The 26,780-nt window shown below is 47.7% G+C and overlaps 1 protein-coding gene across 8 annotated transcripts in view; it reads right to left on the reverse strand.

Annotated features, from left to right (window-relative positions):
* Window positions 1–26,780, reverse strand: part of LOC119181217 (DNA excision repair protein ERCC-6) — a 794,400-nt gene that overhangs the window by 728,487 nt on the left and 39,133 nt on the right. For all 8 annotated transcript variants that reach the window (XM_075882812.1, XM_075882811.1, XM_075882810.1 and 5 more), the window contains exon 2: window positions 19,068–19,325. In XM_075882812.1, the coding sequence (XP_075738927.1) occupies window positions 19,068–19,324 (257 nt within the window). In that variant the 5' untranslated portion in view covers window position 19,325. The remainder of the gene's footprint in view (window positions 1–19,067; window positions 19,326–26,780) is intronic.

The following is a 26,780-nucleotide window of genomic DNA, read 5'->3' on the forward strand; positions in this document are numbered from 1 at the left end:
GTGGTCTAGTGGCTAAGGTACTTGGCTGCTGACCCGCAGGTCGTGGGTTCAAATCCCGGCTGCGGCGGCTGCATTTCCGATGGAGGCGGAAATGTTGTAGGCCCATGTGCTCAGATTTGGGCGCACGTTAAAGAACCCCAGGTGGTCAAAATTTCCGGAGCCCTCCACTACGGCGTCTCTCATAATCATATTGTAAAGAAGAGGAAGTACTCCGGCGCAGAGGCAGCAGCATCGAGTGTGCAGCAGCGGCTCGAGCTCGGAAATTGCGGCTGGTGCATCGCCTTCCAAGCCTTCCAAGCACAAACCTTTCTGCTTAATAAATCTCCTTTATAATTGGTGGAGACGTGCCGGGTACCGTCCCTTACACCTTCCCGCTACCATCCTGGAACTCCGTTCTCGACGGCTACCTTCTGCTATGCCGGACGCCGATCAGCAGACGCTTCCATCTCTTCCGGCCACCTGTCCAGGCAGTGTTCCTCAGCGGGAGCCTCCAATCTTCAGTGGAACAGATGACAACGACGTTGAAGAGTGGCTCTCGACTTTCGAACGGGTGAGCGCTTTAAACAGATGGACGGACGCGGACAAGTTGACACGCGTTTCGTTCTATCTCGCGGGTGTAGCCAGCCTTTGGCTTAGAAACCACCAGGCAGACGTCCGAACGTGGCCGCAATTTAAAACGTCGATTGTAGCAGTCTTCGATCGACCTGCCGTCCGAAAACTTCGTGCCGAGCAACGTTTACGCACACGCGCACAAGAAACGGGTGAAACATTCACAAGTTACATAGAGGACGTCGTCGATTTGTGCAGACGCGTGAACGCCGAAATGACGGAAGCTGAAAAATGTAAGCACATCCTCAAAGGGATTGACGACGACGCTTTTCAAATGCTCTTGGCGAAAAGCCCGACCACTGTTAACGACGTAATTAGCCTCTGCCAAAGCTACGATGAATTGCGGAAGCAGCGAGCTCTGACAAGACGTCCTCCAGCGCACGATTTGGCATCGCTGTCTAGTGTGATCAGTGGTCATGACCACGCGTCACTAATAGCCGAAATAAAAGCATTTGTCCGCGAAGAAGTTGCACGACAGCTTTCCTTGGTGCCTTTCACACCAGAAGCTACCACAACTTTACCATCGTCTCTACGTGACGTCATTCAAGGAGAGGTCGCCGAGGCCTTACCAGCTGCTCGCGAGCCTAATCTTGTGGCTGCTCCTCTCACCTACGCCGCGGCTGCAGCCATGCCAACTCGCAAGGCGCCTGCGCCTCCGTTCCAGCCTCGCGCGAGCTATCCCCCAGCTCCAGTTCACTGGACCAGCACTAACACCGCCAACCCGTGGCGCACCCTCGATAATCGCCCGATATGTTACGCTTGTCGATACCCCGGACACGTCGCAAGGTATTGGCGCCGCCGGACGCATATCACCGATGAAAACCGCCGTGAGCCTTTCTTCCCGCTTGACTCCAACGCGCGATACGGTTCCTCCACTCCAATGCCAGCCCGCTACCAGGACGACCAACGCCCTCGGCCGGGACGTCTTCGCTCGCCCTCTCCTCGCCGCCGCTCGCCTTCTCCTATGCGTCGACGACCCGCACCTAACGAGGAGGAAAACTAGACGACGCAGTTCCTGAGGCAAGAACTGCGAAAGTTTCGGTTTGCCCAAGTCCTCATTTGTCACCTACCAATGTTATTGATGTGTTCGTCGAAAATATCCCTACTGTCGCTCTTGTAGATACCGGTGCAGCTGTTTCGGTTATAGATGCTGGACTTTGCCGCTCAATTCGTAAGGTTACGACGCCTTTCTCCGGATTATCGCTTCGCACAGCCAGTGCTCAACCTGTTCAACCGACCGCAGTATGTACAGCCCGCGTGACAATTCAGGACGTTCTGTATACGATAGAGTTCGTGGTTCTTTCATCATGCTCCTATAATATTATTTTGGGATGGGACTTTTTGTCGCGTCATAACGCCGTAATCGACTGTGCTAGGGCTGAGGTCGAATTTTGCTCACTGGATGACCAAGCGTCCGTCGACACCCAGTTTGCCGCTAAACTTGTCGTTAGCGATGACACCTACATCCCTCCATGCTCTTTTGCGTTCGTGCCAGTTTCATGCAGCGCCATATCCGACGGCACGGTCTTCTTCACACCATCTCCAATATTTGTCGCCCGAAGAGCTCTCCCCCTGCCTTTTGCTGCTCTCGATCTTGTAGAAGGGTCAACCACAATGCCAATTTATAATCATGAGTCGTCGTCTTTATCCCTACTTTGTCGCAAGTGCCTTGGCCACGTCGAGACAATCAGTTCTTCCAGAATTATATCCGTCCCCGATGAGGTGCCTTCTATCTCCGTCTGTGAACTGGCTGTCGTCTCAGCGCCTGACTCAACGTCGGCAAACATATTTCAACCATTCATCGCTGCAGATTTGACATCTTCGCAGCGTTCACAACTCCTCACCATTCTTGAGAGCTACCGCCACTCTTTCGACGTTGAACAAACATCTCTCGGCCGTGCCTTAGCAGTAGAACACCACATCGACACTGGGTCCCACTCACCGCTGCGACAACGACCATATCGCGTGTCCGCTACAGAACGCCGCGTCATTGCTGACCAAGTAGACGACATGCTTCGCAGAGGCATCATTCGACCTTCACAGAGCCCATGGGCGTCTCCGGTGGTTCTCGTCAAAAAGAAAGACGGTTCTATTCGTTTCTGTGTCGATTTCCGGCGATTGAACAAGATCACGCTGAAGGATGTCTACCCACTACCGCGCATTGACGATGCTTTGGACAGTTTGCAGGGTGCCGAGTTCTTTTCCTCGTTAGACTTGCGGTCGGGCTACTGGCAGGTGCCTATGGCGGAGGCCGATCGCCCCAAAACCGCTTTTGTCACGCCAGACGGCTTATATGAATTCACCGTCATGCCCTTCGGACTATGCAATGCACCTGCAACGTTCGAACGAATGATGGACAACATCCTGCGTGGACTAAAATGGAAGATATGCTTGTGTTACCTCGATGATATCGTGGTCTTCGCCCCTAACTTTGACACACACTTACGTCGCCTTCAGCACGTCCTTACTTGCTTAACTAACGCCGGTTTGCAATTAAACCTCAAAAAATGTCGATTTGCCATGCGTCAGCTGAACATTTTGGGCCACGTTGTTTCCAAGGAAGGCATCCTCCCGGATCCCGAGAAATTGCGAGCTGTTACGGCGTTTCCTAAACCTGCCACCATCAAAGAACTTCGAAGTTTCATCGGCTTGTGTTCGTATTTCCGGCGATTCGTCCGAAACTTCGCGTCTATTATATCACCTCTCACGCAACTTCTCAGCAGCTGTAAAGACCTCTTATCGTGGTCCCCTGCCTGCGACGAGGCTTTCACCACCCTGCGACGGCTTCTTACGACGCCACCCATTCTACGCCATTTCGATCCTGAAGCTCCAACTGAAATCCACACCGACGCCAGTGGTGTAGGCCTGGGTGCTGTGCTCGCACAGCGTAAACCGGAACATCAGGAATACGTCGTGGCATACGCTAGCCGCACACTTACCAAGGCTGAGAGCAACTACAGCGTCACAGAAAAGGAGTGCTTGGCCATTGTGTGGGCCCTTGGAAAGTTTCGCCCATATCTATATGGTCGTTCTTTTGACGTCGTGACCGACCACCACGCGCTGTGCTGGCTTTCGACGTTAAAAGACCCATCTGGCCGCCTCGCTCGCTGGGCGTTGAAAATTCAAGATTACGACATACGCGTGGTTTATCGGTCAGGACGGAAGCATGCTGACGCCGACGCCCTTTCCCGTTCCCCCTTGCCCCATAATGCCACAGCTGACTCCGCTTGCGATTCCACATTGTCATCGCTTGACTTTGACACCATTGCTATCGAACAACGCAATGACCCGTGGACTGCGTCTCTCCTCAATCATCTCTCCGACACTTCTGAACTCCCAAAGACGCAAACGCTTCGGCGCCAAGTTCCACACTTCTCGATACGTGACACGCTTCTCTATCGACGCAACTACGCACCAGAGGGACGCAAGTGGCTGCTCGTCGTTCCACGAACCCTGAGGTCGCAGATTTGTTCCTCTTTTCACGCTGACCCACAATGTGGCCACGCAGGAGTCTTTAAGACCTACGAAAGGCTTCGACATCGCTACTACTGGCGTGGCATGTATACCTTCGTTCGCAACTTCGTCCGCTCTTGTGCCGAATGTCAGCGCCGAAAATCTCCACCACACGCCTCCGCCGGTGAACTGCAGCCTTTACCATGCCCTTCCCGACCCTTCGAACGGGTTGGAATAGATATTTATGGGCCACTTCCATTGACTCCGACTGGCAACAGGTGGATAATAGTTGCTATCGACCACCTAACGCGCTATGCTGAGACCGCTGCTCTTAAAACGGCTACAGCACAGGAGGTTGCCACTTTCCTACTGCGTCATTTTGTGTTGCGTCATGGAGGCCCTCAAGAACTCCTCAGTGACCGCGGCCGCGCCTTCTTGTCCGAGGTCATTGAAAAATTGCTCGCTGAGTGTGCTATTGTACATCGCACATGTACCGCTTACCACCCACAAACCAATGGGGCTACCGAGCGCTTTAATCGTACTCTCGGTGACATGCTATCTATGTATGTGACGCCTGACCACTCTAACTGGGACTTAGTTCTCCCATTCATTACATACGCCTATAATACGGCAACGCAAGCGACAACAGGCTTCTCCCCTTTTTACCTCCTCTACGGCCGTCACCCCTCCCACACCATTGACACCATTTTGCCCTATCGACCAGACGCGTCCGAGTGCCTACCGATCTTGGACGCCGCCAGACACGCAGAAGAATGCCGCCAGTTAGCTCGTCGCTTTACCTGCGATGACCAAAACAGGCAAAAAGCAATTCATGATGCCCAGACCTCAACTCCCGTTTTTCTTCCGGGTTCTCTTGTATGGCTGTCAGTGCCGCATCGCACACCAGGGCTCTCTTCCAAACTTCTGCCAAAGTACGATGGGCCATATCGTATTGTCGAACAAACTTCGCCAGTAAACTACCTCATTGAGCCTCTTACGCCACCATCAGACTTGCGACGTCGCAACCGCGAGGTTGTACACGTCCAGAGGCTCAAGCAATACCACGGTTCAACGCCGCCTGCCCAGGACTAAGTCGCCAGGATGGCTCCTTTTTTTTTTCCGTGGGGCCATTGTAAAGAAGAGGAAGTACTCCGGCGCAGAGGCAGCAGCATTGAGTGTGCAGCAGCGGCTCAAGCTCGGAAATTGCGGCTGGTGCATCGCCTTCCAAGCCTTCCAAGCACAAACCTTTCTGCTTAATAAATCTCCTTTATAATATGATGGTTTTGGGACGTTAAACCCCACAAATCAAATCAATCAAATCAAACTTTGGGAATACGGTAAAGTGAAAAGGGCGGATAAGAAGAATCAGGTTCAGCTAAAAGCCGATAAACTGATTATAAATGGAAGAGTGTTTACATGGGACAATGAAAGGGAAGAAGTCGTTGCCTTGTCTAAGCAATGACATGAAAATACTACTACTTGCGTTTACTGTGATTTACTGATTTTTACTGTCTAGTCTCAGTTAGCTAACTTCTTTACAGCCAGTGCTTGCAAGGAAGTCATCTCCACCCAGTTGCTGCTGCTGATTTTGATTTGAGTATTCTTGTTTACTTGATGTTTTTTTTCGTGTTTTCTTTTTTTCCTCCTTGCTGGAGGAGGGGATCGTGAATTGGTGCTTTAGCGTGGGGGCACTCTGCAAAGGACACTCTGCGCCTTTCTTTGCGGGGCGCGTTTGAAGAGACCCGACCATCGGTGGTGTGTGTGCATGTGTATGTGTGTGTGGCGACAACAACTTAAAAAGTCACCGACCCCTACACTACCTTGGACTCTGGAGGTGTTCGGAGGTGTTCGTTGTGCCCTGCTCCCGACCGTCGCTGATAAGCTCTGCTGGCCTTTCTATCACGGCGCCTGCACGAGGCCAGCTGTCGCAGACGCTGTGCACGACTCGACCAACGGCACAGGACGCCTTAAAGCCAGTGGATTTGGTGACCATGATTCCAGCAGAAGGGCCGGCTGTCGCAGCGAGGTCCATCCGAACCTCCATCGAGGTGGCGTTCGTGGACTTGCAGGGCTGTTGTCAACATCGACGAGACGAAGGTGAGCCCGTTCCTTGCATGAGGGCCTCAACCAGAACTCTCACCTTGCACTCTCGCATCCACGCAGTCACCCAAGTCAAACATTACGTGACGATTCCCCTCCGAGCCGTGGACGCGTTCTTGCGTTAGCATAATGAACTCCCGTTACCCCTCTTCTGCGGCGCCATTGTATTTGTCAAGTGTGTTCTTGTGTCGTTCTATTTTTTTCTTCAACAGCAGTTGCAGAGCGAGGCTGAGGCTAGCTGTTGCCCGTTGCATGACGTCTTTGCATGCATGGGCGACGACTGGCTGTCTTTGCAGACCGGTATATAGGGTGAATTAAGGAGAGGAGGATGTGGAGATCTGAGGCACGCCCGCGACCATTTCGCGGGCATTCCAACGCACGGCCACAGCCTTTTGCTTTTTCTGCTCTGGTAACGGCGTGTGGCGATAGATGGCGCCCCGTGCGGGCGCAGCACGTGGTACGTGCGCTCCGAGGGAGCTGCCTCTCTCCTCCGTGGTCACCGCCGGATAAGCAAGTGTTTTCTTTTGTCCGCATTCTCTTTGGGAATCGCCGGACTGTAGCCTGCCTGGGGTGGCCTTTGGCACCTCGGCAGGCGTGTTTACTTGAGTGCTAGCTTCGGTACCGTACGCTAAGCCCACAGCGATGCTTAGTGCTTGAAGTGGTCGTACCACACCGAGCCGCACTTGCCGTAGGCCTACGCGTACGAGGTTTGCCCTAACACTCGTGACCAGGCTCAGTGGCCATCATGAGAGTGCGCAGCATAGCCGCGAAGGACCTTTTCCCGACCGGCGTGTCAAAGCTTGCCATTGTGGCTCGCTAAGCGTGAACCCGCGGTGATCCGCTACGTTTAGTCGCGGGGTCACCATATTAGTGAAGTGTTAGTACACTGCCAGTGGCATGCTAGTGGAAGGCCCTTGGATGTGTTCTCCAGCGCCGCTGTGTAGGCACTTCAAACTCGCGGTCACCGATGCGCAGCTCACAAATGTCGCCATACCTCCTTGCACGATCTTCTGACGGCGTGCTTATCACAATCAAGTTGTGGCGTTCATTCAGACAAACGCTGTCCTCCCCGGCTGCTTCGCGTCCCACCCCTGCCGCATTGCGCATGCAGCAGTAGACGCGGTCCTTCTGGTAGTGCAATACGATAAAGCCGTTCTGAGGTTGTACGATGATTTTATAATCATCCGTCGGCAGGTTGGGCATTCGGCTCACCTTGGTAATTTTCCGCGCATGCTGCGTTGTTTTCTGTATAAACTCCTATTTTTTGAAATGCGCTGGCGTTGCTTGCTGGTTCGTCCCTGGGTCGGCGTCTCCGGCCACTTTCTTGGTATTACGCTTTATCTCGCACCATTCATGTTCTTTACTGAACTCCGTCGGTGTATCTCCTCTCTGTTGACTTGCACAACGTCCATTGCAAACGCCAGCACAGAGGATGGGTAGCACCTGTTTGCGACGCAGACGCGTCAGGCCTACCGTGCCCGTCAACTGGCTTGTCGGGCCAGCGAGGCTGTACGGAAAATGTTCTCAGTAGCCGAAATTTGGGTTCACCTGCTTAAATCTGGTTTAGGGAGAGTCCGCAAGACTTTCACAATCACTTAGGAAGACTGTAAACAGAATGGCAGGTAAGCAAATCCAAAAACCATAAAAATCTACGAAGCCGATGCGATGCACGTCTGCACTCCATGGCCCCCTAGCGACCCATTGCAATAATTACTTAGTCTTTTTTTTTCTACCGCTAACGGCATTACTCCTTCATTTTCAATGTGCAGCAAACCACCTGCTCTTTCCAAGCTTGAATTAAGCTCCTTTGAAGTGCATAACCTAATAGTAATTTTGAAGTTACGTTACACTCTGGCCCAGACGGCATGCCAAACATAATTTTAAAGTGGTACTCAGTATGGTGTGCTAACAATCTTACTGTAATATTTAAAAAGTAAATTTCTGCGACAATTCCTCAACTGCATAGGTTAACAAACGTCTTGCCCTTATGTCCGGAAACAAGCAAATAGCAAATTATAGGTCAATATCTTTGCTTTGTATACCAGCTCCACATTTTTTGACCCTATAATCAACAAATACTATGTAGAATACCTGATTGCACACAACCTATTTTCCCGATGGCTACACAGTTGCTTGAACTTACGCACGACATTGTTGCTTCACTTAACGACCGAAGATAGATTTATGCCATATTTATTGACTCTAAGGATTTTGACATCGTTTGCCATGCCAAACTTTTACCTTCTTTGCAGTTTTGGCGACAAGAAGCTGGTTGACTGGATAAAAAACTACTTGCGCTCGAAATTTGTTACGTTTAACCACGCGAAGTCATCTGACGTAGAGATCACGCCGGGTGCCTGGAGGCTCAGTGCTTGGACCGCTTTCACAGATAACGAAGCCGTCTGCATACATTTCAAACTTAATTTGAAACGTATGCAGGTAACACCGTTATCAGTAAAATCATCCCTAATACTCAAGATCAAGACGCACTGACTACTGTTTTTTTTTTTTTATTTCGTTACAGGAGTGAAACATGGCAATGGTCTATAACAGCAAAAGTCCGTAGTGACGACATTTAAAAAAAAAATGGCCTCTTCATTTGGCATAAATGTCAGTGTAAGTCTAGTACGTTGATTGATTGATATATGGAGTTTAACGTCCCAAAACCACAAGTGTAGTACATGTAATGAAGTTTAAATACATTGGTGTAACTATCCAAACAAATTTAAAATGGCACAGTATTTCGGAACAGGACAATATCTTCGAAAACATCGGTATCTCCCGACACACGTTCAGCAACTAGGCAAAAGAATGCGGACTGACAGCGCATAAGGTTTCGGCCAAACTCAAATAAGCATTAGTTATTTGGTGACCAGACAACAGACATGACATAGCTACACTCAAACCTCGTTACAACATAACGGGATATAACGAAATGATGGATATAAAGAAGTAAATTGAATTTTACTTGAAAGCTCCATTGAGAACCATGCATTTTAAACCTTGTAACAAAGTAAAATTTACCCGTAAATGCACATAACAAACTAAATTAGTCTAACAAATAGTCTATAAAAAAAACCAACCGTTGTGTGTTAAGTATATCGTTTTCTGTGGAATTTGAGGCTCGTTTGGTGCGGCTCTTTCAAAACTCCCGCGCCGACCTTACAGCCACGCCAGGCGTGACCAACAGAGCCATCCTCCTCACACAGCCAGGGGAGAGGATTGAGGAAGCACTGAGCGGGTCACATGACCGAAAAGTGGCAACGCCGTGCAAAGCGATTTCCCTCTCACCTAAGAACACAAAATGGGGAAGCTTCAGAAAACTTACATTTATTCACAAATCAGAGGACATACTTCAATAATTGAAGTAATCAGTGTTGCCCGTCTGCACACATTTAGCTCGCAGAAAGTCAATCAATTCCGCATGTAGTTTGCAAAGCATAGTAGCGCGCGGCTAAGTCCAGCACCAACACTCTCTAAAGACAACGGCAACGACTGATATCCGCTGCTCCTCTCTGCACCGAGGAAGAAAAGCGTCTCCACGCGGAGAGAAGCAGCTCGGCATTAGAGAGAGAGCCAACTCTTCGCGACAGCTTTTTTTTTCCTCTCTCTCTTACGCGGCCTTGAAAGGAAAAGGGTCTCTATGTGCAGAGATGAAAAAGGGAGAAGCGCGGCATAGTCGCGTCACAGATCAGGATTTGAGAAAGAGCAAACAATCGGCCAGAGTCTTTTTTTTTCCTTTTCTTTTCCTTCTTCGACGCAGCGTTGAGAAGTGCCGCCGCGGGATTCGGCATGGGGCTGAGAGCATTCTTGGAGTGCGGTATGTTCGCATTAACCGCCGCAAGTGCTTGCGGGTTTGAATTACAGAACGTTTTAGCCCATTGGAATACAAATAGCTTTGACGGGGACACAGCGTGAGTTCGCATTAACAGGAGGTTCAAATTAGGTGTGTGTACGAATTAATAAGATTCGACTGTGTTTATTTTCGATCGCACGCGTGCTTGCGTAGGGGGTTTTCTGCTTTCCATGCCTATAGGTGTGCGCCCATCTGAGCATACATTGCCACAAACTGTTATAATCTACATAACAAAATAATGGACATAACGAAATAAGCAGCCTCATTTCATCCTCTTCTAGTAACGTCGTACTAATCACCGAAACTTGGCTCAATTCTCTGGTCTCAAGTCCTGAGCTCTTTCCCAACCTGCCTGAGTTCGATATCTTCCGCAAGGATAGGGACAGCTCTCGCGGTGGCGGTGTACTAATAGCCACTAATCGTCAATTGCAATGTTCCCTTGTAAGCGTGCAAACGCCTTTAGAAATGTTGTGGGTCCGCAGCCACGCAACCACGCCGCATATGCTCATTGGCGTCTGTTACCGTTCACCCAATTCTGAAAGTTCGTTTGCATCTGATTTTCATGACGTATTACATGAGATAACGCTTACTAATCCTAGTACTCCCATCTTGCTTTTTGGCGATTTCAATTTTCCTTTCATTGACTGGTCCAAGCTATCCACCTGCCAAAACACAGATAATGTCTCCAATGAATTCTTACACACGTGCTTAACGTTTGGTCTATCACAGCTTGTCACTTCTCCTACGCGCACAACCGATCATTCAAGCAACGTTCTTGACCTTCTGCTTACGTCACATCCTGATAACTTTTCTTCTCTTTCTTATATTAGCGGTCTCAGTGACCACACCGCGATCCACACTACGTTTCCCGGTAACATGATAAAAAAAAGCGTCAAATCGAAGAAATTACTGACTCTTTACGACAAAGCCGACTATGTCGCTATGAACAACGACTTAGCAGCCTTTTATAGTGAATTTTCCTCAACTTACGATCAACAATCCACTGAATCTAATTGGGCTTTATTTAAATCCAAGATGCAGGACTTGATCAAACTTTACATTCCAACAATCACTATATGTGAAAGATCTCGTTCTCCCTGGTTTAATGTCAATATAAAACGTATGAAAAATAAGAAGAAACGACAGTTTCGTTCTGCCAGGCAATCGAACTCTCAACTAGCCTGGGACAAGTATAAAAGTACAGCCAAAGAATACATGGCATTATTGGCATTGGCAAAGAGAAACTTTTTTTCAACCACACTACCCAACATGCTTCGGGACAACCCACGCCGCTTTTGGAAAATAATGAAACCGGATGATAAAACTACACTTTCTCTTTGTGACAATTCTGGATCCCCTATTGCCGATTGTGACGTTCCATCTGTCTTGAACTCTGCATTTTGTTCCGTTTTTACTAACGAAGCTAGCGGAGAACTTCCTGAATATCCGCATTTTGCTTTTCCGCAAATGCCGAAGATTGAGTTCAGCTCAGAGGGAATCGTTAATGTAATCAATCAATTAAAAAATTCTTCATCATGTGGTATAGATGGCATCAATGCCAAAATTCTTAAAAATACTAAGCATATCTCTGGTTCCATACTATCAATCATTTTCCAACAGTCGCTCGATACAGGTGAAGTCCCATTGGACTGGAGAATTGGGAAGGTCATTCCGGTCTTCAAGAAGGGCGATCGTTTATCTGCAGGTAACTACCGCCCCATCTCGCTCACTAGTGTTTGTTCTAAGATCATGGAGCATGTCATCTTCTCTCATGTTGCCAGCTTTTTATCATCTGCAAGTTTTTTTCACCCAAACCAGCATGGCTTTCGTAAAGGTCACTCCTGTGAGACCCAACTAACATTATTCCTGCATGACATCCATCTCCACATAGATCGTAACATCCCAGTTGATACACTGTTTCTTGATTTCGAAAAAGCATTTGACAAGGTGCCTCACTCTCGTCTCCTACTAAAAGTCTCGCGTCTAAGCCTTCACCAGTATGTTTTCAACTGGATCAAAGCATTCTTAACAAACCGCAAACAATTTGTGCATGTTAATAACCTTTCTTCCAACCTCTCCCCAGTTCTGTCTGGCGTGCCCCAAGGTACCGTCCTCGGGCCTCTCCTATTCTTGATATATATTAACGACATTCCACTTTCTGTTCAATCTAATATTCGTCTTTTTGCCGACGATTGTGTCCTTTACCGTCCAATACATAACTCTACCGATGTTTCTTCCCTACAGCATGACCTCTTACGCATTCAACAGTGGTGTAACACTTGGCTGATGTCTCTGAATACGAATAAAACATTGCTCATTTCTTTCCATCGTCGCAGAAACTACGCGCCGGCTACTTACACCATCAACAACTGTCCTATAGCTGCTACTAACTCAATCAAATATCTAGGTGTCCATCTTACGAGCGACCTATCATGGGGTGACCACATAGATCACATAGCTTACTCCGCTAACCGTGCCCTTGGTTACGTACGCCGCAACATTTTCATGGCACCACCTTCCGTTAAACTACTCGCTTATATCACCATTGTCAGACCTAAACTTGAATATGCATCTGCCGTCTTTGACCCCCACCAAACAAATCATATTAAAATTCTGGAATCTGTCCAGAACCGAGCAGCCAGATTCATTGCTTCAGATTACTCCCGTTACTCCAGCATCTCCAACCTAAAAAACCAGTTAAAGCTTCCTACCCTCGCTTTTCGTCGTCATATTGCACGTTTGTGCCTTTTTCACAAATTCTTTCATTCAGCCACACGTGACAACCAGCTCATCCAACCAGTCCATCGAGGCCATCGCAGAAGTCATCCAAACGCTGTAATTCCGCCACGTGCTCACACCACATCATTTCAACAGTCATTCTTTTTGCGCACCGCCCGAGACTGGAATGACCTTCCGGAAGAGGCGGCTGTCATCCGGGATTCTGCGCGCTTCAGGAATGCCATACAAGCAGCAGACTCAACTGCATCTTAACCTTTACTTTTGATACCGCCTTTCATCGCCCACCCCTCATGTAAAGTTCCATACGGAACCTTTGAGGATATAATAAATAAATAAATAAATAATTGTGGCTCTCCTTCAACTTCGTTATAACGAGGTTTGAGGGTATATGAGAATCTACTAAAAAACCAATACTGTTCATATTTAGCCCCTTCGACCAGTGTTTCTCATTACTTCGCACGTGCATGTTTTGTCGGTGCAGCCCATGTCGAACATGGTGCACTTGCAATCGTGTCATCCTCCTGCATAAACAGCATTATTCACACTCATCCCGGTGTTGTAGCCCCCATATCCTTCGTTGTATCTTCTGCTCACCGTACCCGGTGGTTCGACTCTCTAAATATTGTGCCCATTAGATCAATTAGGAATTGTTTTCATTTTCTTTTGTTTGCTGTTTGCTTTTCTGCGGAATGTGCATTTTTGGAATGAGCTTGATGGATACCTGCGCACACTTGGTTCTGAGCACTTGGGAAAAAGAATTGTGTGAACACCATCATCATCAGCCTGACTATGCCCACTGCAGGGCAAATGCCTCTTCCGTCATCTGCCAATCAGCTCGGTCTTGTGCTTTCTGCTGCCACCTTATAACTGCGGACTTCTTAATCTCATCGGCCCACCTAACTTTGTGTCTTACCTTCGTGGGGTTGCAGTCTCTGGGATCCAGTCAGTTGCCCGTAATGACCAGCGGTGATCCTGCTTACGTGCTAAGCGCCCCGCCCAAGTTCGTTTCTTGTTGGAAAGGTTTCCAACAAGTTGGAAAGGTTGTGCAATATTACGACGAGAAATGCAAACGAAAATCGGGGGTGCAAAGCTAATCACAAAATTAAGTTTGTTGAATGCGCTGAGTGTGTCGTGTATTGCCTGCTGCTATCTTGTGGTCGCTGCTACGTCTGACAAACCGGTCGTTGCTTGAATGACCGGCTGCGTGAGCATCATTACAATGTAAAAAACGGGGCAGGTGGGTTCTTTGCAGTACATTGCAAAAAGTGTGGTTGTATGCCCCTGTTGGACATGGTGGGGTTTTGTCAAGAAATATAAATCAGCTTACACGCGAGATAATAGACAGGAGAGATTGAAAAGTTTGGTGACAGGTGTGTTAGTATGCCTTCTATCGAGCTGAAGAAGAAGGAATTTGATTTCCTTGGTGTCTGTAGTGATGCGTAGTAATGTTGCGGTTACTTCTGTGCAGGAGTTGTGCTCATCGTTGTGCCCTATAAGTAGTGTTGTGATCACAAAAATAAACTGATGAAAGTTGCGCTATGTGTGTGTGTGTGTATGTCCTTTCTTTGCGTATTCGTATTCAGTGCGCTCTTACCTTTCTTAAACACAGAATACCAATGTGCCTACATTTCCACCTTTGTTTAGTTGTATATTTCAAGGTGCTAAGCATTTTTTTTACACCTGCTGTCTCGAAAACTGAAAGAGCGGTATTTCTAAATAACATTAAAACATGCTGGTGTCACTTCATCTGCTTCCCGCTTTTGGGAAACTTTTTTTTTTTTTTCAAATTTCAAGGAACAAGTTCCTATTCCCACCAACTCTTACATTGTGATATTACCCTCCCCCCCCCCCCCCCCCATACCCGCGCTGCCGCCGATCCAATAGACCACGCGCCGTTGACACGCCGCAGTCGAAGGTGGAAACACCTGTGCATCGCCGCCAGCAATTTCGGTACTGGCGCACAGGTCTACTGAGATCCATGTGCCAATTGCTGGCATATAAAACATCTTGGGTTAGGCACGTACGGATGCACAGGAAGTTTTACTTAGCCGGTTTCGAGTGTCTGGGGTAGAATGGTCAAGTTGAAAGTAAGTATTAGGTGTTTTGTTGCAATTTCAGTGTTGTTGCGTCTTATTGTTATGCACTGCACATCCTTCCATCCGTCAAAGAGTCCATCTTCGCTTAGTGTCATGAGGTCTTCTTCGGATACTATGCCCTTCACTGTGTTCATGGTACGATGTGCACTTAATGATACGGGGATATTGCCAAAAGCTACGCGGTGTAAGAGTTTGTTGAACTGTTCTTTGTCTTGTAATTCGCGCAGAATATCCCGCTCACCATCTTTGTAGCCCATTTCCAATGGCAGTGATCCCACTGGGGACTGCCGATTTGGCGCAACTTTTGTAGCAGCAAAATTTTAGCTTTGGAGCATTTTGGAGCAGGTAATCGTGCAATTAGGAGCACCTTGGAGCAGTAAAATTTTACTTTTGGAGCATTTTGGAACAGGTAATCTTGCTATTAGAAGCACTTTACAGCAGTAAAATTTTAATTTTGGAGCAGGTAATCTTACTATTAGGAGTACTTTGGCATAGGCATATATTCATAATTAAGCACTTCGGAGAAGAAAGTGCCTCAAACACTTCGATATTAAATGGACGCTGACCTAGAACAAAGGATCTTTTTAGATTGAAAAAGGCTTCAAGAACTTTCAATCCGTTCTTTTCACCATCTCAGATTTATTAATTGTGGAGAAAATATTGGTAATACATTTATTTATAAATTATTCCTGAATTTTGCACTGAAATCTCTGCATGTGATATCACGAATTTCAATGTGTATTTTTCTCGCTTTACCGACATTCACTCAAAGTAATTTCCTGAGACTTAGTAGACTAAGTCTAGAGCTATCTCAAATGTCAGTTTACTTTGTTTTTAGTACTTAAGAGCTATGTAGGACTTAGTAAAAAAAACGTCAAAATTTATAAAGTCACGGGAATCCATGCATTATTGCAACTATGTGAAGCCACCCGAATTTTTTTTTTCGCACATTTTTTCCCTTACCAAGAAAGTTCTCATGGCAAGCATGGTGATTTTGGAATTATGAAAGCGTAATTTACTAATGTCCAATCTCACTATTTTGAACACGCTTAATTCTAACTTCCGGTTAATTATAACTGACACTGTTGTCCCGTCAAAGCTATGTGTATTCCAATGGGCAAAAACACCCCATAATTCCAACGTGCAAGCACTTGCGAGGGTTAATTCATCATACCGCACTCCAAAAATGCTCTCAGCACCACGTCCAATCCCATGGCAGCACCTCCGACACCTCAACGCTGTGCGCGAAGAAAAAAAAAGAGGGAAAGGAAAGGCTGGGGCGAAATATTTGCTCTCTCTCAAATGCCGATCTGGGACGCGCCTGTGCCACGCTTCTCCCTTTTCCGTTTCTACCACGTAGAGACCCTTCTTCTTTCAACGCCCCGCACGGAGAGAGAGGAAAAAAAAGTTGTCGGGGAGTGATGGTGATAGTGGTTAGATGAGGAAAGAGAAAGAAAGGGGCCCAATTTCTGCAGCCCGGTAAGGAGCACGGCACAGAGCCTTCACGAAGTGTTGGCTCTCTTGAATTCCGATCTGCGACACGCCGATGCCAGGCCGCCCTCTTTCCCGTCCATGACACCTAGAGGCCCTTCTTTCAATGCTGTGTGCGAAGAGAGTGAGATAAAAAGAAAGAAAGCTGCTGTGAAGTGCTGGTTATCTCTGAAACACCGATCTGCTTCTCTCCTTGTGGAAACGCTCGTCCTTTCTGGTCACGTGCCGGCCACGCTGCGGCTGCGGCGCAGAGGGTAGCACCGGAGACGCAGCCGTTGATGTCTCAACACCTAGTACATAAGTGTTAAAGGTCTGTTTTCAGGATGGTAAATACTCTCATTAGACTCGACCACTGTCTCCAGTAATTAAAACATTAATTAAACTTATTTAAGTACTTCCACAACTAGCCATTTTATGGTTTCTGACGTCGTGCCAGGGAAAGCATAAAACTGTTCAGCGAGCCACATGTGGCCAGGGGCCACATGTGGGCCACATGTTTTCGGGGTTCCGCAACATGTGGCCCACATGCCACAGGTTGCGGTACCCCGAGATGGACGGTTTGGTGCAGTTTGGCGCAATTTCCGTCGACTTGATCAGGTTGGCGCAGCAAATCTCGTGTGGCGCACTTGGCGCAGAAGTGGGACCCCTGCAATGGTGTCTTTTAGGCACTTGGCCAGAAGAAAAGGTGAGATTGCTATGCTTTGGTTGAGGATTGTTCGGAGTAAGGAACATGGTATTTTAAGAAAGTTTCAATGTTTTGGGAGAAAACCAGAGATGTGTCGGTGTGTGCCCTTTTGAGGACACGATCAGCTATGGGGTGTTCAGAGGTACCATTAAAAAGTGGCTTCTTGGGTAGCAGCACCTACCACCCACCACAGAGCCCAACAAGGGGACGCGGCAGAACATGTAAACAAGCCTGCACTACACCAGCAGTACGCCAGCAGTACATAGTTGCTATAACCGAATATGGTTGACCCTGGGAAGGATGGCCACACAAAGTTAATCCTAGCTACCAGGAAACAATGAAGTAAATGGAAAAGAGAAAAAGACAGGATAGATATAAAGACGAGAAAAAGACGAAGATGTAAAAAGAGAGAGACGGGGAAAAAAAGTCAGGCCTGCGCGGAAGGCAGAGCACAGTCACAGGGAAATGTAAGATAGCAGCCTTTCAGGGCCTTTTCTAACCACTCATTCAGTAACTGCTGCAAGCACATTTTCTTGATGCCCACTACGGCATTAATATTAAACATTTTAGGGTAGCAGGCCGGCATTCACTATGCTATTTTTCTCATCCTTCTGAGAAGTGTGGTATCCGCTAAACTATTGCAAGGAATTTTGTGCCAATTATTCATACAGTGGCTGACAATGATGAGGAATTATGCTTGAAGCGGGTATGTGCCACAGCTAATAGCTGAACAAAAAAAGCTTTTGTAATGGGTTCGAGCATTGCACAATCCACTCATTCTGCTATTCGCATTGTCTAACGACTGCTTGTTCTTTTTGCGGTTTTAAAATGCTTTATAAGTCATATTACCGCAATTGCTTTCCTGACATCAAGCCTGCCTAAGGAAAGTTTGCCAACAAGTGCCCAGCACCAATGTGGCTCAGCGGTAGAATACTGGGCTGGCACCCAGTGGACCCGGGTTCAAGCCCTGCTGTGTCATTGGTACTAGGTTTGTTTTACCAATTTCGCGCAATTTGGTTATGGATGCACGCAATGGGGGTGGTGGACACTACGGTGCTGCGCGAGACCCGAGCTGTGGTATCATAACTACTTTCGCCTGTAAAAGGCGACTGCCGATTTCCCCTGGGTTGGTCAGCCCACGGGTGCTGTCCACTGGTACTTTGATAGTCGAACCATCAATGAGCAAAGCTTTGCTACTCTTCCCGATCAAGCGCTCATTCGGCATCAGATCTCTCGGGATGGTTGCAGTGTTACTGCCTGTATCTCGAAGCACTTTGACTCAATACTGGCATTCCTTGCCAATGGGGGTGGTGGACAACTACGGCGCTGCGCGAGACCCGAGCTGTGGTATCATAACTACTTTCGCCTGTAAAAGGCGACTGCCGATTTTCCCTGGGTTGGTCAGCCCACGGGTGCTGTCCACTGGTACTTTGATAGTCGAACCATCAATGAGCAAAGCTTTGCTACTCTTCCCGATCAAGCGCTCATTCGGCATCAGATCTCTCGGGATGGTTGCAGTGTTACTGCCTGTATCTCGAAGCACTTTGACTCAATACTGGCATTCCTTGCCAATGGGGGTGGTGGACAACTACGGCGCTGCGCGAGACCCGAGCTGTGGTATCATAACTACTTTCGCCTGTAAAAGGCGACTGCCGATTTCCGCTGGGTTGGTCAGCCCACGGGTGCTGCCTGCGTGAATTAGGGGCCAAAGGGATGTGCTGCCTCTGCCAGGGCGCTTTAAAGGTCTAATCATCCAGTGTTGGCTCAATCTCCATGATCCCCTTTCCCCCGTACGGCTAGGCGTGGGAGGGAGTTAGAAAACCCCTGTTAGCTCGGGCCTGTGGTGTCGCTCCGCACCAAACTCCTACTTGCGCAGACGCACCTGCGGGGTCTTCGCACATGTTTTTAATACAGTTTCATAACTTTTGATACAGTTTCACTGAGATTCGTTGGCTGCTGAAGAACTTGTTTAGTTGCTTACTTCAGCTGCCTGACTACGACTGCAGTGCCACTCGACAAAGCCACACTTGGAACTCACGTGATGTCCTTGCGCACGGTGAGCAGCTTCTTCTCGGCGGCCTTCCTACGTTCCTCGGCCTCCTTTTGCTGGACGATGCGATCCATCTCTTCCAGGACACCCCGCTCCAAATCCGCCCCACTGAACACCGATATGCCAAGGTCCTGAAGCTCGGCTGTCTGCTCCATGTCAGTTCCATCAGATTCCGATGGACCGACCACTGCACTGCCATGCTCTCCAGCATCCAACACTTCCGCACCAACTGTACCAGAATCCATGCTGCATAGAAGGTGAAGGGTAAAAAATGTGTCTCCCAAAATGTGTAACGTGTACAAGATACACATTCAAAAATGTACTGGTGATTACAGTACTCCCTGAAGCAAAGTTTAAAGGGGAGTGACAACCAATGTTTATGGTACCTACTTTTTTGGCTCAATGGAAAACTTACGAGTCACAGTGTGTAATGATAGAATGGCGATGAGGAAAATACCGTGAAACAATAGTCATCACTATTTTCCTGCCACCAGCCAATATGAACTTGTACACACATGTGACAGACAAACCATGCTGCAAACAGTGAGCACAAGAGCGGTTCCCATTCAAGCACAGAGGTTTACTGCTCTTGCATGCCCTTCCCATGCATGCACCACAGCTCGACACAGTTCACTGGCATCCACTGAGGCAGTGCCACTTCTCACCATGCAACTTTTTTTGCCTCATAAGCAGCATGGAATCGAGCAGGGTTGCACAATAATACACATACTCTAACTTTCAAGACTAATTATGGGGGCGCATCACATCATACTAAATATTGTCATGGCGTCGTGACGTCGACAAAAGAATCAGGCTGTAGCTCAAAGATCACGCTGTTTCTTTTGCCCAACTTGTGGTTAGTCAACAAAAAGTCCGATTACAGCGAAGCACATTGGCACTGATAGCGGTTTATTTGGCCCAACTTGTGGTCGATCAACAAAAAGTCAGATTACAGCGATATACATTGGCACTTACAGTGGCGAACTGAGCTTCGGCCATCGATCAACTGATAAGCGGTGAAGCACGCCGGCATTTATACATGTGCCATCGAATATTCCAGCCTTATCACTGGTCGTTGCACAAGCCCCAAGACAATCTCCCCCACAATCTCAACAGAACGATCTACAATAATCACAAACCTTCTCGAACAATGAGGCGCACTTCGCACTGAGCCTTTCTGACAGGATTTGTGGGAAAAAAAACGAATGAAACAAGAGTGAAATAAAGAATGCGCGTGGTACTGGCTCCTTCTGAAAAAGTATCGCCTCAATGCTTAAAATAGAACACAGGGAAAAAATGCATGAATAACAAAATTACAACAATAAAGCAAGAAAGTACAATAATAAGTAAATAGAAGCAATAAAGCACAACAATTTAAAAGCAACAACAAAGAATACATTCCTTAGTTTCATTAATGCACATAAAACAGCGCATGACATGAACGACTTCAGGTCATGCGCGCTGCCGTTGAGAGTTCGTGATGCCGTCGGGGACAACCTCATAGTCGAGTGGCCTTAGATGTCGAACTACCCTGCACAATCTGAAGTACTGTGGTAGAAGTTTCTCACTGAGGCCACCTCAGCTTATCAACATCCATACCCAAATACGGTCGCTGGGCTGGTATTCCTTGAAGCTTCGTCGGAGATTGTAATGGCGGCAGTCGGTCGTCTGCTGATTTTTTAGGTGCAGGTGGGCGACTTGAAGAGATTCTTCAGCCCGGTGAAGGTAGATGGCGACATTTAGGATTTATTCATCAGCGATGTTTGGCAACATGGCATCAGCGACGTTGACGGGTCCCCAACCGACTTGTATGGCAACATCTGCGTCGTCTCCTGCACTTCCGTGTTGTACGTGAAGGTTACATATGGAAAAATGACGTCCCGTGTTTTGTGTTAAACATCGACGTATATGGCCAGCATGTCGGCAATGGTCTTGTTTAGCCGCTCGGTCAGGCCATTAGTCAGTGGGTGGTACGCTGTCATCTGGCAGTGGCTTGTCTGGCTATGTGCCAAGATCGCCCAAGTTAGGTCAGCAGTAAATGCCCTACCTCTGTCGTGATGAGGACCTCTGGGGCACCATGATGCAAGACGATGTTCACGATGAAGAACTTCGCTCTATCGGCGGCACTGCCTTTGGGCAACCCCCTTGTCTCGACGTAGCAGGTGATACAGTCAGTAGCTACGACAATCCATTTGTTTCTCGAAGTCGAGTTTCTGGGAAACGGCCCCAGTGCTCCATGCTAATTGGCCAAAACAGCCAGTGAGGTGGCTCACTGGCTGTTTGCTCCATAGCATTGACTGTCTTTGAGTAAATATTGAGTGACCGCCCTCTCTACAACCAAGATGTGGTCACAACAGGCATCTGTCACCATTATGTTTTTACCGAGAACTATACAAGCTTCCACCCAGTGAGGTCATTTTTGTGGACAGGTTTCCACATCGCTGAAAGTGAAGGCCTTTACTGTTCCAAGCTGCACACCACCACTTTTACAAAAGGGAAGAGGCAAATGTCAGCTATGAAGGTACGGGTTGTCCAGATACATGCAGGAAGAGTTACACGTTTGGTTTAGAAATATGCATATATTCCAGCTGCAAAATCGAATCTAATGACATTTAATCGAATAATTCGATACAACTTTCAAATAGCTGGCATTCCGTGTTTCGAATAACCCGATAGGACAAATGTTCAAAATGCATCAAAGGTCAATAGCAAACCTAGGTTAAGGTGAGCTGGCCAAAATAAATACTATTTCAGTAGGCCTTTCATTAAAGCTTTTCGTGGTATATGCTTGATAAAAACCAAGCGAATTTTATATTAGAGAAGAACCTGTACTTTGCGCACACAAAAACTGCATGAGAAAACTGTCAGGCCCTTCACAACCTTGACACCGAAATGAACCCTGCTACCGAAACTTCTTGTGTAGTTTCGTTGTGCATGCCGCAACAACTGTAAAACTTCCCATATCTGTGCCGCAAAAGCCCTCGGTGGTAGGCATGTGAAAAGTTGTTCATGTGGTGCAACCACCAGTGCCGCATCGCACCAGTCGTTCAGAACCATCACTCCAGTGCACTGAAAACGCTCCTTTAAATGGGCATCTGAAGGTTTGCGCGCCTGGAGCCCACATAACGATTAAGCACAAGATTACCATTGTAGACACAGCATCGTATCAGAAGCAGTCACCCATTGAGTTATGTGCTAGAGACACATAAGCATATTTGACTTTTTTTGTTCTTTCTTACATTTTTCAATATAATTCCTAGTATCCGACATTTCTATGCAAGATTCAAGATGGAATTTCACACGCCCCAAGTATGGTTCAATGCAAATGTGTGATTATAAAAGCTGTTCAGCCACATGAAGTGACCCATACTGAGAATGTAGCACCACTGGAAGGCGAAATCTCGAGCAAGTGCCCTTGCTTGGTCGCAGATTGAAGTTCGAGATGGCAGCGCAAGAGCTGCTTACAATATAGAATGCAAACCTGTGCTTTCAATGAAATGCTGTATTGAATACTCACTGTTTTTATTCGCCCTCTTGGATGAATGAAAAGAGTGCATGAAATAGTGAAAATGGTATGGGGATTGCTTCATTGGTACATATTTCAAAGTGTCCCGAAAATTAGATGTGGGCTCAGGATTGTATGGCATATAGTAGTTTAAAATGCACATTGCGTTCCCTTTCTTTAACACTGAAATAATTTGCTATTTTACATTGCCATGCAAATTTAATTATTTATAAATAATTTCAACCACCTGCTGAGGATTTTTGCCGGGGAAGCAAAAATAAGTACAGACAAACCAAATGAACAGGTACATCAAATGGCAGTGCCATCATTTAAAATCAAATGGCAGTGCCATAATTTAAAGACATGCCTGAATTTTTTTTTAATTGACAACCCTCACTTGCATATAACACAAAACTTGGTAATGCATTCCAAAGTTGTGGAAACACTTACTTTTTAGGAACCTGTAGGAAAAACACAAATTGACTGTGAAGAGCAGTTAAAAAATTGTTCAAAGAGTTCCGGGTGGGCCAAAAGCTTGATTGCATAAGAACGAATTGAAGTTCAAAAGCTTGATTGCATAAGAACGAATTGAAGGTGGGCTTGGTGGCTGTGCCACATTAGCACCCACTAATCCGCTCCACTTCGCCATGCAGGCTTTCATCCGAGCTGCCCTCCTGCTAGTGCTTGTTCCTCACCTGGATGCTGTTCAAGCGTGGCGGTACCGTCTTATCCACCAAATCTCTACGCCGGTGGGGCTCATGCCGCGTATCTGTGGGAGCTGCCAGGAGGCAACATATCAACAGTCTTTCCACAATCGCACCCGCACCCACTGGTCATCAATCTACCTTGGCTGGCCCCATCGCCAACGACAACCTTCACAGTGCCGCCTATAAAGCAGCCGCATGGATCTGCGCCGCTCTGTGGGCTTGGTGGCTGTGCCAAATTAGCACCCACTAATCTGCCCTGCTTCGCCATGCAGGTTGGTCCATCGTATCAATTATACTTCAAAAAAACAGTAATTACATGTTAGTACAGCTGCCGAGCCCGCAGTGTTTGATGTGTATCTGTTGCAATGTGTTCTCCACAATATATTATTGCTTGCGGGAGATATAGAAACTAACCCAGGATCAGAAACGGCAAGCATTCTCATTGAGCTGAAAAAGCTGTCTGCTGAACAGTCAGAGTTACTAACAGAAATAAAGGACATCGAAACCCAACTCCTTGCGAACAACGCTGCCATTTCTGACCTAAGCACACGTTTGGCTAGCATTGAGACGACCTGCCAACGTATTGAACCCTTGCGGAAGCAGCTGGAATCGATACAATCGGACATAGTTGTTTTGGCTAGTCGAATTGTAAGATTGCAAAACCGCCTTGACGAAGCTGAAAACTATTCAAGGTGTAACAACTTGTTGTTCCATGGCATTCCCTATGCTGACCCTAAAGAATCATTCGTGCGCTCCGAAGAAATAGGAATACAACCAGGCATCGCTCGGATTTATATACCATCTGATTCTTCTCGTCACCGAGAATCCGAAGAGACCATATTCTAAGGTGGGTGATCATTTTTTGAGATTTTTCGACCGAAAACCAGCCCCCACCAAGCAGCGTCTACTATTCCTACGATCGGCGCTCCGCGTCGACTGGGGCGGCCTCACGATTGCCAGGTCTCGAATATTCGCGTCATACAGGCCATAATCATCAATAATGGAGGTATCGCAGCAGAATGAAGACGCCACCCAACGGAAAGACGAACACGTCACCCAACAGAAAGATGACGCAGGCAACGGGTGGACAGAAGTTCGAAACAGAAAACGTGCGAAGAAAGGTAGCCAGGAACACCGTGGTAGCCCTAGCCCTATCCGAACGCCTAGAACGCGCGGTGCAAATCTGATATCCCGGATAACTAGAGCCAGCAAAATGCCAAGACTGCCGACAGGCGACTTCAAGATAGTTATAAGGCAAAGAGGAGGACTGCAGCTATCCAAGCTCAGCTTAACGCAGCTAGACAAAGCTGTGTATGAAGCGGCCGAGATCCCTTATGAAGAAAAAGAGACTGACATGATTTGTCCGAATAATTTTCAGAACATCTTGGTCGTTAGCACCCCAAACCAAGACCATGGAGACAAGTACCAAGGCATCAAGCACATCAAAGCCAACGACAAGTTGTATGAGGTGGGAGCATACGAGACGGCCCCGGAACTCACTGCCAAAGGTGTAATCAAAGGAGTTCCTCTGAACGAAACCCCACGGGACATCACCGCAGCTATTATTACCGCCCGAAAGATCGCAGCCAAACGTCTTGGCAACACCACGACAGTGATAGTCCTTTTTGACGGCAGCAGAGTCCCGACGCATGTTATGTACAGAGGAGTGCTCACACGCTGTTCACTATACAGGAAACAAGTTGACTTTTGCAAACAATGCAACAGACTTGGGCACAGGAGTGACGTGTGTTGGAGGACAAACGACAAGCTATGTGCGGGTTGTGGAACGCCTGATCCGAGCGAGGACCACCACTGTCAGCCACGATGTCAGCTGTGCGGCAAGGATCATCCCACGGCTGACAAACTCTGCAAGGCCAAGTTCAAGACACCCTACATCGTAAAACGCCAGTGGTTCCGACAACTTCAAGAGACGCTCGAGGAGAACTACCCCCCTACCACCAAGCCAACCGAACACGGGAGGTCCAAATTCCGGACGAGGGCAATGCCTGGGTCCAGATCAAGGTCCTGGTCCTGCGCAACGCCCCGCGGCCACACCGCCCAGTCTCCCGGACCGAGAAGGCACACTACATTCCGTTCCAGATCCCGGTCTAAGCCAAAGGGTGGCAATGGCCATCAAGGGAACCCGAGTTTTCACGGTGAGCTGGTCAGACGTGGCTAAAGGGACGCGCCCTGAACCTTCGGGGGAGACTGCGCATAATGTCAGTGATATAGCGGAGCTGAAAAAAGAAAACGCTGAGCTTAGAGAATTGATATCACAACTTACTCGGGAAATTCAAAGTCTTAAAAACTGCACAAATAGAACTTCTAGTCAAATGCGTTCCGCGGCCCAAGAGCGCCTCGAAGAAATGCCAGATAACCGAATGGACGAGGACAGTACCCCGCCACCTCTTAAAAGAAAAGCTCAGGTGTCTAATGACAAAACTACGGCGCAAACCTCGAACATTAATCAAACATAGTCCAAAATACAGAAAGCAGTTAAGGAACAGGCAGAGGCAACCAACAACCTCTCGCTTGCAATATCCAGGATCATGAATAGACTAGATAAACTCGAAGCTAACGTAGCCAATCTCAACCCTAGGACACCTCCGGTGCTTCCAGCTACCAACCTTCCGATGAGCACTGAAGGCAATTCACACTTATCTCAGGGCACCACATCAGTGGCTATATCAACTAATTTCATGAGGCCTGCCTCCTTTCACCCTCCTCCCTCTTCGATAGCCCACTCAAAATAGGGAAGCCGAGAAAAAGGGACTTAATTATTTGGCAGTGGAATTGCAGGAGCTATGAGGGGAAGAGAGCAGTCCTCCTTGCTCATTGGCAGCAGCGGCAGCACACGGAGCAACTCATTGGCAGCAGCGGCAGCGCACTGAGCAACTGACCGAGATTACCTTATAATTTACTGCAGTTACTTCGGCCGATGCCCGATCGTCCAAGCTTGCTTCCCGAGGTGCTGCTTCATCGCCGGACGCCCTGATTGCTGCCACAGACTACCTTGCTCGTGCGCCTTCGGAGACTACGCAGCTCTACCTACGGCTGCGTTTTCGGTGATATCACCACTGGACGGCACTAGAATCGTCAAGCAACGCTATAAAGGACCAGCACTGACGACAGGATGTCATTGGCAGCAGCGGCAGCGCTGAGCAACTGACCGAGATTACCTTATAATTTATGGCAGGTTGGTTTTCCCGCCATTTGCGATTCTTTCGTTTCTCATTTGCTGTCGCTGCTGCCGTTGTTCGCATTTTGAGCTTGTCTGAGCTTCTAACTGTGTCCAAAATGCCAACGAATGCTGAACTGGCAAAGAGATTAGAAGGACTCGAGGAGAAGCTGAAAACCGAGGCTTTGGTGGAGTCTGTGTTCGCAAGGATTCTGTTAAAGCTGCATCATTCTGGTTTCGATGCGGTGCAAATAAAGAAAGAAGTTGATGACCTTGTTGCTAGCGCAAAATTCACTGAAAAAATTGTTGAG

This window comes from Rhipicephalus microplus, unplaced genomic scaffold, assembly GCF_043290135.1.
Source record: "Rhipicephalus microplus isolate Deutch F79 unplaced genomic scaffold, USDA_Rmic scaffold_14, whole genome shotgun sequence".
NCBI classification, from domain to species: Eukaryota; Metazoa; Arthropoda; class Arachnida; order Ixodida; family Ixodidae; genus Rhipicephalus; species Rhipicephalus microplus.